The following is a 12,319-nucleotide window of genomic DNA, read 5'->3' as shown; positions in this document are numbered from 1 at the left end:
CACTTCATTATTAGAGTGTAGGAACCCTATGGGTTTTTGAATGTTGATTTTTTATTGAGAAATTTTACTGCATTTGCTTATTGTTTCTAGTAGTGTTCTTGTGGAGTCTTTAGATTTTCTATATAGAGAATCATGTCATCTGCAAATAGTAACAGTTTGACTTCTTTGTTTCCTATTTGGATGCCTTTTATATCTTTCTCTTGTCTGATTGCACTCGTTAGGACTTCCAATGTTATATTGAATAACAGTGGTGATAATGGACAGCCTTGCCTTGTTCCTGATCTTAGAGGGAAGGTTTTTAGTTTTTCACCATTCAGTACAGTGTTGGTTGAAGGTTTGTCATAGATGGCCTTTGTTATGTTAAGGTACTTTCCTTTTATACTGATTTTGTTAAGTATTTTGATCAAAAGTGGATGCTGTATCTTGTCGAAGGCTTTTTCTGCATCTCTTGATATGATCATGTGATTCTTATTTTTTAATTTGTTTATGTGATGTATCACATTAATTGATCTGCGTATGATGAACTATCCTTGCCCCTGATATGAAGCCCACGTGATCATAGTGTATAATTTTTTAAATATGTTGCTGTATTCGGTTCGCTAGTATCTTATTTAGGGTTTTTGTATCTGTGTTCATGAGAGACATTGGTCTGTACTTTTCTTTTTTTGTGTTATCTTTACCAGGTTTTGATATCAGAGTAATATTGGCCTCATAAAATGAGTTGGGAAGTATTGCTTCCTCTTTGATTTTTTTGTAGACCTCCAGAATTTTAACCACCACACGTGTGCTTGGGACAAGCTTCCAGCATCTCTGAGTCTTCACTCCTCCTGCCAGTCTCTACATCGCTTCTTCTGTATATCCTTAGTTATAGGACTTCTGTTCAGCTATACTTTAGGTGATTCTCAATGATGGTTGTTCTGTAGTTTAGTTGCGATTTTGAGCTGGAAGCTCTGCATCAGTTTTATAAAAGGGGACTTATTTTGTTTGAAGTAAATATTCTTTGGCAAAAGTCCTTTTGAAAACCACCAGGAAAAATTAACAGATAATATAGAAAGAGGATTGTGATAGTCCCTATTCTACTTCTGCGTCAGAACACATCTGGATTATTTTATTCATTTCCGGAAGCTTAATTTTCAAAGAGAAATAGATAAATAAGAACATGTTCAGAGAAGAGTCAGGAAGATGTTGAAGAAACTCAAAACCATGCCAAGTGAGGTGCCGTTAAATGAACTGTGAATGTGACTTAGAAAGCTTGAAAATGTTATTTATAAAATTGATAGGTCTGTCATGTGGAGGAGGCAGTTTAATACAGTAGTTTGGTTGAAAAAAATGTGAATTTGGCATCAGGTTGAACAGGTTCAAATTTTACCTCTGTCATTTATTGTTTGTGTGACCTTGATTAAGTTACTCATCTCCTCTGAATCTTGTTTTTCACATTTACTAAAAATAGGGTAACATAATATTTACCTCAAAGAATTGTCATGATGATTAAATAAGATAATATGAATGAAATTCATATTATCTTACCCAGTATACTGCTTGGTTCACTAATGCAATTATTTCATAGAAAACAGATTAAATTCATAACACAGGACCTAAAGAGTTGCAGTAAAACTAAATGGTGAAAGTTAAAAGAAGATGAAAAAGTTAAAGTGATTTCATAATAGTTTTCCATCAGAGACATTTAAAGATAGAAGGAGTTGCCTGAGGGGGTGGTACATTCCCTTTCACAAGAGGCATTTGAAGAGAGGTTGGACTGTTACTACATGGGGAGAATATTCTGGAGGGAAGTCTAACTTTAAATGATTAGGGAGTGGAGTAGGATTTCCAGAGACTGGCTCAAGAGATTAAATGCATGGGGCCAAAGTTTGTTCCTCCAAAGAACCAGTTACTGTTTTTTCATAACCATGAAAAACCAATTAGGCTCATCTGACAAATGGGTGCTTTTGGGGTCCACTAGAGAGTATACGGATGATCCAATAAGCATTTATGAAGAATTGGTTATATATCAGATATTCCAGAAAAAAACACCTCAAAGTGTATGTTTTAGGGATAATGGGTCAACAGGATTATCTGTGTATAAAGAAGGTCCATGTTGTCTTGTATCTGCTATTGAGTTGATTTAGAAGAGTGCACTAGACTGGCACCATGGAATAAATCAACTCTCAAATTCACTGTCACATAAAGAGACTTAGTCTAACTCCCAACTCCATTATAGTCAAACAAAAGATGGAAGTGCGTTACCAGAGCAGGATGATTCAAAAGCAGCAATGGAAATAAAGAGCCCAATCTCTTCATAATCAACTCATCTCTTGAAGTGAAAGGCCTGTTTTTTTATAGCAGCACTTACAAAGGGCAGTTATGTTTCAGTGTTTATATTGAGAGTTCAGTTACAGATTTCAATAAGTCAAAAAAAAAAGATATTGATTTTGAACAAAGGGCTGATTTTATTGTCAAAGCAAATTTCATTTCTTGAGATGATTAGATTTTATTAAACTATTTACTCAATGCCACTGAACATACATTCTGTGAATAACCATAATATTCCCCAACCAAAAAAACATCTCCAGTCATTGTTTAAAATATAGAATTTGGCAAAAAGTACACCAGAGTCAATTTGTGCTTGAATTTTGGCTGTATCACTTAATGACTCTATGGTCACAGTACAATACATAATCTTCCTGACTATCAGTTTTCTCCTCTGTAGGTGGGGATAATTATACCTACTTCTCAAGGGTGGTCGGGTTGTGGAGATAAAATGTGAATAAGAGTCTTAGCATAGTTCCTGGCACATAGTAAACTCTCAATAAGTGGTAGCAGTTATTATTAAAATTACTGTAGAGAGAACATCAGGATTTGCCGGAGATTAGGGCAGGCTATTCAGGATTTATTCTTCCCGAAGCTCAAATTTGCCTTAGAAAAGTGCAGAAGACAAAAGCAAGTAAGAGAAAAAAGGACTGTTGTACGTATCACTTTCCAGCTTCCAAAGGTACTATGTTAGCATGGATGGCCTTTCTCTTGTTAGGTACATTTTAGTTTTGAAATGTAGGGAAAGTAACAAAGAACTTTAGGAATTGGGTTATATTTATATAGAGAAAACTTCATAATGTTGGAAGAGACCTCGAGTAAAGAGTTGATTCATCTTCCTGACTCCAGAGAGGCCTGAATTTCAAGCATTCATTGATTATTGCCAGCCAACATTTGCTTTAAAAGTTTCTAAAGTTGGGAACTCCATAAGATCTTTTGATAAAGTATAATGCTGCCACATAGTCTTAGAATCAGTAAGCTCTTCATAAAGTCTGATTCAAAGCTTCATGCTGTAGCACAGGCTTCTAATTTCTTTCTTGTCTGTTCCTGTCAGTAGAATCTGTGTTCTCTCATTTAGACATTTGTCTCTACCTTCACCCACCAATATATTTTGATTTATTGATATACGAAACTGAGTACAGTGTATGCTCAGCTGGATCACTGTAAGTACTATTATAAACAACTGGAGCTTTGTTTTTGGAAGGTATTATGAAGCTCCCTACTCAGCTTTCTTCCCTCTAGCTGAAGACAGCTCATGTTCTTAAGTATAGTCATGGGAATCATGGGTCCCTAATCAGCCACAGTTGCCTAAACAGACAGAGGAAACTCTGGCCATAGATGCTGAGCATCTGGGAAGCTGAGCTGTATACTGGCTTCTCCCCGATAGACACTCTCTCCACTCACCTATCTGTTTTCACTTAGTGTTCTCCAACTTTTGTCTACTTGTGCCATACATGGGTACTGATTTGCTTCAATGCCAAAGCCTCCCTTTCCCAGCCAGACATGTCAAGAGTGATCTATTTTCACTTTTTCCATTTCCTTACCTCCCACTCTACCACTGCAATTTGACTCCAATTAATTAGCACTCTACCAAAGGCACTCTTATCAGAGTCACAAATGCTGTCAAACCAATGGCTTCTTAAAAAACACCTTATTTTATGTGATCTCTAATCAACGTTTGATATTAACCATTCTCTTCCTTTTGAAAAGCTTATTTCCCTTGGCTTATTTGACCACACATATTCTAGGTCTCTTTTGCTCAGTCTCCTTTGTGGGCTCTCATTCTTTAGGTTTCTTTTGAATACTGAGATTCCTAGGAGTTGGGTCTTCCTCTTTTTTTTTTTATGCTATGTACTTTCCCTGGAAAATCTCATCCATTCTTCTATTTGTCACTATCAGGTGCACTGATAATTCCATTTCAGGCCTTGAGCTTTAGACCTATATTGAATTAATTCCCAGATATATTTATCCGGATGCACATCAGCACCTCATACTCAACATTCCCCAAACTAAATCCATTATCCGACCCTCATCCAAGCTTGCTTCTCCCCCTCTTGTATCCTTCTTATCTCAGGAAATGGTACCACCCATATACATAGTTCCTTAATTCTGAAATTATGTCTGTCAAGTATAAAGGTATAAAGTTCTTTGATTTTAGCTCCAAAATTTTACCACTCTGTCTAGCTTTCTTAATCCATACTGCTGATACTTTAGGTTTGGCCATTATCATTGCTTGCCTATATAACACATAAAGCTGAGCAGCTTCATGGTCAGTGTCATCATCAAGTTGTATTCCAAAGAAATATCACCTGAACATAAAAAAAAAAACCCAAAACAAACAACATTGGAAAGCAATTTAATTTGCACAGAAATCGCTTGAAAAGGTGTTAATCATTTATATATTGATATGTTTTGTCCCTGTCACACTTATATCACTTCAACTGTCTCTTAAGTGATCTCCTTGCCTCTAACACTGTTTCCTTCCACTTGATTCTCTATATTAGAATGATCTTTGAAAAATACATTTCCATGCTTAACACTATTTAAAAAAAAAACAACACATTTCCCTGTTTAATGTTATTATTGACTCCCTATTGTTCACTAGATAAAACTGAAACTCTACATACTTATAAGGTCCTTCACTATATGGTCCCCACTTAGCACTCTAGCTTCATCTCTCACTACTTCTCCATATTCTTTGAATCATAGTGTTCTTTTGGTATCGATATATATGTTAACTATGCCTGCTGAGCACCTACTATATGCATGTCCAAAGAATATGCAGTCTATCTTGGGAAACTAGTTGGATACACAGTTGGGCAACAGAGAACAGATTACATATTAAATGTGGCGATACTATCTTTAAGTAAAAGAATGAGACAACAGTGAAGTCTACAACATCAGGGAAAGTTCCCATGAAAGAGGTGAGATGTGAGGAGGGCGAGGACTGAGATTTAGACCAGCACAGATAATTCTGGACTGAGGGAATAGAGCCATGAGAAGCAGGCCTCCAATAAAGGTGGAGGGTTATAATCTGGATACTGAGTTAGAGATGAGTACAGACTCATTTACCTATGACGAACAATTCTAGTTACTCGTTAGAGTGTTTTAAACACAGAACAGGAAATGATAGACAAAGGCAAAGATTGCTGCTAAATAATTTAGATATGAAGCCTGCTTTTCCTTCCAGTCAGTCCTGATGGCTTCTAAAACTTATCTCCCACTCTATCTTATTCTTCCCTCCCCCCTCCCCCCAAACCTACTGTTTTTCTAAAGCTAAAGTTGTGTAAGGAAAAGGAAGGGATATCAAGGAAACTGAGGCTTAGACAGAAATGTCATAGAGAAAATGTGATTCTGTCTCTTGGTTACCAGGACTCCTTTTCAATGGGCTACACACTACATCCCAACCTGAAAGAGATGAGGTAGCTTTTATGGTGGCAGCTATGGCTTACGAAGTGTCATGTGAAAAAGAATCCTTTTCATGGTGATGAGGATCATATGTTTGGTTTATTTAGACAAAGAATTCTCTTTTCAGCATAACTTTTCCACACAGAAACAGATAAATTACTTAGAGTTGACTGATTACAATTCTGTGTTCTATTATAAGTTAAAAATATCCCATAAGTAAACCATATGTGTCCCCCTCCTCCATATAAACACATTCACACCCTTCCTTACTGCCATAAATAATACTCCTTTTCTTTGCTTTCTGCAGGTTTTGCATCATAGAAAGTTAGACTGCTCTAGAACTTGATAGCCTGATCCACTCAAATCTGTCTTAAGAATGGTTTGTTAATTTTGTCAGTCTTCCAGGCCTTTCAGTTCTCATCTTATTTTTGTAGTTGACTCTACACTGAATTTTCCATTTTATTCTTACTGGTAAAAAGCTTTCCTAAGTACGTGTAAAATAGATCTCAGAGGGATTGACTATTTTCTGAGTTTCTGGGGTGAGGCAGAAGCACATAGAGAAGAAGAAACCCCCAAGCAGGCATATTTTTAGTGTTTTATAGAGATGTGTGTGCATGGGGATGGTGATAGGAAGGGATATTAGAGCTAATGACTAAAGCAAGGTTTCTGGGAGATGTGTTCACTTTCTTAACCATAGAGGATATTGCTGGCTACCTACCCAACAACAATTCTTCATTCCTTGCTAACAGAACCCTGATTTTGGTTCAAGAATTAGGTAGCAATATGCTTAGGGAAGGTGACCCAGTTCCAGAGAGTATGAATCCATTTTAAATATCTCATTTCTCCTTTGTCAGTGACTGGTGAAGGCATGGGCATGTGACTCGATTTTGACCAATGTGACACAAGAAGGAAATCTGCTGGCATTTTTGTCTACCTCTGGTCATCTCTCTATGTGAGAATAAAATCTAATTGCTTAAAACACTTTTAGATAAGTGTTTTATTACTTATTGACAATACTATCCTCTCTAATATACTAACCAATCCTAAAACTCTCAATTTCTACTCTAATTCATTTGAAAAAATTACCTAACAATCTGCTCATCAAAGTCACAGATTCATGAAGTATTAGAGTTTGAAAGTCCCTCTCAGGATTATCTAGTCTATTTTCCTCATTTTTACATACCAACCTCTGTGTCTGCAGACTAAGAAAGGCATCTACAAAATGCTGAGAATGTGCTGTATGCTCTATAATCACTCCATGTGTCTAGTCTTGATTTTGTAGAATTGTGGTAAAATCAAAATTTTGGACTCAAATGAGAGCTACACTGAATTTTCCCTTTTATTCTCATTGGCAAAAAGCTTTCCTAAGTACATGTAAAATAGATCTCAGAGGGATTGCTGCTTTTGCTTAAGAAAACTTTCAAATTCCCTAGAAATAACTACAGACACATGAATAACAAGTCGTGTTCATATATTTATTAAAAAACTATTTCTAAAGACTTTAGTAGTCGGTATCTTTCCAAATATGAGTTACTATATTATTTAAAAATAACAAAATATTATATATTTTAGAAATATTTAACAAATAAAATTGGCCTTACCCTTGAATTGATTAAAAAAGGAGAGACATTAATTCTTATTCCAACATGTCATCTAGCATACTCCTACCCTAGCTTACCATTTTCTCCCAACTGAGTTTTTCTTAGAATGAAAGAAAAAATAACTTATATAAAGAGGAAGTTCTGCTATCTGGTGTTATAATAGGTACCCCAGGCTTCCTTTTTACCTAATTTCTGTATGAGAAAATTGTTATTCATTTCTACAATGTCAAATGATGGTAACACTTGAAAACCGGTGGTGCCTACCTGAGTGATGTCCATTCCTGAGTCACAGCTGAGTGGCTGTGTGGAAGTCAGACCGTTTGAACCGATTACAGTGGTGATTACAGCATTCAAATCAATTCTCCGAATCATAGTCCCATCCACAAAGTAAATTAATCCATGTCTATCAACTGTAATGCCTGTCGGGAAAGAGCACATGAGCATTAGGAGGCTAGTGGGTCACATTTGCATCAAGATCAGGAATTTGAAAGAAGTAATAGAAATGCAAAAGCATTTTAAAGACATATGAATTCAATTTTGCTCAGCACAGACGGGATAGTAATGGGAGAGGTTTGTCCAGGCACACATTTGCTTCTTCATGTATTGAAAAGAAATGACAAAGTGTAACATGTGGAGATAACGCCAGGTCTAATAATTTTGTGTTGTCCAGTTTTACATTTCTACCCTGTTGATGCTTACTTAACCCCACACAGAAAAATATTCCTCTTTAAGATAAATGGGAAAAGATACAGGGGGGCAGTATGGATTACATTTCTTTTAGGGTGCAAATGCATAGGCCTCTTGCTTATTTTCATAATTGAATTAGAAACAACTAACTTGAAAAGCATTAAAATTATTTTAATCAATCCACACTCAGTTAATAGAGATTTTGTAATAATCCTGATGAACTGGACTGAGGTTTTTCTCTGTAGTATCTAGTAAAAGGGGGTTTGGAGAGCAAAATTATGGTGTCACAAAGGGAATGGCTATGCTTCTAGAAAAAAAATAAAAGCCAATAAAATTTTCGTGGTAGTTTTCACACAGTTTTAATTGCAGCCTGATTTCTTGGAAAATAAAATAAAAATAGCAGTTAAAATACTTGGCTCTGGCTTCTAGTCAAGATGGTGGAGTAGGTAAATGCTGTGCTTGCCTCCTCTCCAACCACATCAAATTTGCAACTAAACTACAGAATAGCCATCATTGGGAGTCGCCTGAAGTCTAGCTGAACAGAAGTCCTATAGTTGGGGACATTCAGAAGAGGCCACCTTGAAAATAGTGGGAAGGGTAGAGATGTGAAAAGGTCTCACATTCTCATGTGACGGTTAGAAATTGGGAGGGCTATCTTGGCTACAGACATCTCCCTGGATGAGTAAGGAGTGCCAGCTCCACACTAGGCTCCTCAGCCAAGGGTTCCAGGGCCAAGAAGAGAAGTCTCCACAATTTATGGAGTAAAAAACCAGTGAAGGTTGTGGATGAGTGATATGGAGAGGTGAGGAAGTCACCTCTCCATAAGGGGCCCACAAGTGGACTTACTTAGTGACAGACTCACTTTTTCGGAACTCCAGCTCTGTGACAGCAGCTCAAAAGGCACCAGGGACATACAGGGAGGAACTGAGTTGTCTGGCTTCAGAGCAAGGACTGGAGGGGCAGCTTTCTCCCAGACAGAGATTCTGGCAGAAGCCATTGTTCCTTCATTGAGCCCTCTTGGCCCAGCTTGCAAACCCGGGTGGGCACCATATCTGAGTCTCCATTAACATAGCTAACACTGGTCACTCCACCCTGGTGATTCCCTGAGACCCCACCTATCCCAAAAATCAGGCCCAGCTAAGCTGCTTCCAGTGGATTTTCAATACACACAGCCTGTCTTGGTTCATGCTGCAAACTTTCTTAAAATCTCTCAAAGGTTCGCAAAACCTAAACAAGCATCTTCTGGCCTAGCATGCACTGTACCTCTTGCTGAGCAGCCCCAAGCCTAGCAATAGCGGCCACCAACCTCAGTTTGTGGCTTGGTCTCTTGAGGCATATCCAAGCTCAGTGTGGGTGGCGGCCATCTGTGGATTTCTTGGTGGTTCATGCCAGATGGCCCTGGGCAGGACACAAGCTACAGCTAAACTTGGCCTGTGACAGAGCGCCTCCCAGGATGCCCTGGCATACATACCTGTTAGTCAGCTTGGGTCTAAGCCAGAGCACCACTCCGGGTCACATCTGAGGATGACACACTCAAAAGGCAGTCAAGGCAGGTGCAGAGCCCTGCTAAAATGAATCTTGCTCTGTAGGATCTGCCCCTGCACAACAGCTTCTTCACTGGTCATAGCCAATCATCACAATCAATCAGACCGAGGGTCAATCCCTCCCATTAATGAGCAAACAGCAATTAAGGCTCAACTATAACAGGAAGGCACACATAAACCATACTAGAGACATACCTAGAGCACCTGGCTCTGGTAACCAGGGAAAACTGTGCCACTGTGGCCCATAGCACACCTACTATATAAGACCTTTCTACCAACACCGGGAGACATAGCAGCCCTACCTAATACATAGAAACAAACACAACTAGGCAGCCAAAATAAGGAAACAAACATATCTTAAATGCAAGAACAGAACAAAACTCCAGAAAAAGAACTCAACAAAATGGTGAAAAGCAATCTATCAGATGCAGAGTTCGAAACACTTGTTATAAGGATAGTCAAAGAACTTAGGTGAAGAGTACATGAACTTAGTAAGAACTATAGCAAAGAGATAGAAAACATAAAGGTGGAGATAAAAAACATAAAAAAGAACTAGTCAGAAATTAAGAATACAATAACTGAAATGAAGAATACCTTATGAGGAATTAACAGCTGATTAGATGAAGCAGAGGATCGAATCAGCGATTTAGTAGATAAGGTAGAGAAAACACCCAATCAAAAGAGCAACAAGAAAAAGTCCAAAAAAATTAGGATAGTTTAAGGGACCTCTAAGACAGCATCAAGCATACCAACATTTGCATCATAGGAATACCAGAAGAAGAAGAGAGAGCAAGCAAAGAATTGAAAAGCTATTTCAATAAATAATGACTGAAAACTTCCATAACCTCATCAAGGAAATAGAAATACAAGCCTAGGAAGTGCAGAGAGTCCCAAACAAGATAAACTCAAAGAGGCCCACACCAAGACACATCATAATTAAAATGCCAAAGGTTAAAGACAAAGAGAGAATCTTAAAATCAGCAAGAGAAGAGCAGTTAGTTACCTACAAGGGAGCTCTTATAAGACTGTCAGCTGATTTCTCAACAGAAACTTTGCAGACCAGAAGGGATTGATTGGCAGGAAATATTCCAAGTGATGAGAAGCAAGGACCTACAACCCAGATCACTCTACCTAGCAAAGCTATCATTTAGAATCGAAGGACAGATAAAGAGCTTCCCAGACAAGAAAAAGCTAAAGGATTTCATCACCAAGCAAGTATTATGGGAAATGTTAGAGCCACTTCTTTAAGAATAAGAAAACAGAAAAAAGAAAAAATATGAATAATAAAATGGCAATAACTACATATTTAGTAACAATTACTTTAAACGTAAATGAATTAAATGCTCCAATAAAAAGATAAGGCTGATGAATGTATAAGAAAAGAAGACCTTTACATATACTGCCTACAAGAGACTTGCTTCTGATCGAGACACACACAGACTGAAAGTAAAGAGTTAAAAAAAGATATTTCATGAAAATGGAAACAAACAAACAAAGCTGGGGTAGAAATACTTAAACCGGACAAAATAGACTTTAAAACAAAGGCTAATACAAGAGACAAAAGTGGACCCACTTATCCCACTTCTGGGCATTTATCTGAAGAAACCCAAAACACTACTTTGAAGGGACATGTGAATCCATGTGTTCATTGCAGCATTACTTACAGTAGCCACAATATGGAAGCATCCTGGATGTTCGTGAATGGATGAACTGATAAAAAAAAAAAAGGTGGTGTATACACACACACACACACACACACACACACACACACACACACACACACACACAAAATGGAATATTACTCAGCCATAAAAAGAATGAAATCTTTCCATCTGTAACAACATGGATGGACCTAGAGGGTATTGTGCTGAGTGGAATACGTCAGACAGAGAAAGACAAATGTCATATGTGGAATCTAGAGAACAGGATAAACAAACAACAGAAACAAGCTTATAGATACAGAGAGCATTTTGATGGTTGTCAGACTGGGGAGTGGGAGCATGGGTGAGGGGGTGGGGATTAAGAGATACCAATTGGTAGTTACAAAATAGTCATGTAGAGTATAGCATGGGGATTATAGTCAGTAGTATTGTAATAGCTGTGTATGGTGTCAGATTGATACTGGATTTATCAGGTTGATTACTTCATAAGTTATATAAATGTCTAATCACTGTGTTGTACATGTGAAACTAATATATGTCAACTATAATTGAAAAAAAACACAATGAGAAAGAAAGAAGATTGCTAAGGTTGCTTTGAAGATTAAATGAATTAAGGTTAGTTTATGTAGAAGCTGGAGCTCAATAAATGTTACTTTCTGTTCCCTTTAAGAAATTGAATGTTCAGGCTAAGATATTTATAATTAACATCAATGCAAGTTATATATAGGGAACCTAATAATAATGAGAAGTAAATGAAATATAGACAAACCAAATAAGAACTCAAAAATATTAATTTCTACTTATCCCAAGTTGCATGGCACAAAAATATTTAATTGAATACAATAAAAATGATTACCTCCTCCCCCTAAAGCTTAGGTTACAATACTGAATACACCACTTTAAACAGATGTGTGGCTTTGAGAAGTTCGTCTCTCCAAATTTAAGCCTCATCTTTGGTGAAATGTGGAAAAAATAATCTGCCTGTGGTATTGGGATTTGTAATAAAATGTATATATATATTTGATCTTCATCCCCCTTTCTATCAAAGAACACCTAAAACATAGAATTTCCTAAGTGGTGAGAGATAAAAGTGTTTATTTTTATATTAATG

The 12,319-nt window shown here is 37.2% G+C and overlaps 1 protein-coding gene across 1 annotated transcript in view; it reads right to left on the bottom strand.

The window, feature by feature from the left end:
* TENM1 (teneurin transmembrane protein 1) overlaps positions 1 to 12,319 on the bottom strand; it is a 1,050,723-nt gene that overhangs the window by 88,438 nt on the left and 949,966 nt on the right. The window contains exon 26 of the mRNA XM_039874688.1: positions 7,581 to 7,735. Coding sequence (XP_039730622.1) covers positions 7,581 to 7,735 — 155 coding nt within the window. The remainder of the gene's footprint in view (positions 1 to 7,580; positions 7,736 to 12,319) is intronic.

The sequence above is a fragment of the Pteropus medius genome, unplaced genomic scaffold (assembly GCF_902729225.1).
Source record: "Pteropus medius unplaced genomic scaffold, Ma_sr-lr_union100, whole genome shotgun sequence".
NCBI classification, from domain to species: Eukaryota; Metazoa; Chordata; class Mammalia; order Chiroptera; family Pteropodidae; genus Pteropus; species Pteropus medius.
This window is presented reverse-complemented; position numbering and strand designations above follow the sequence as displayed.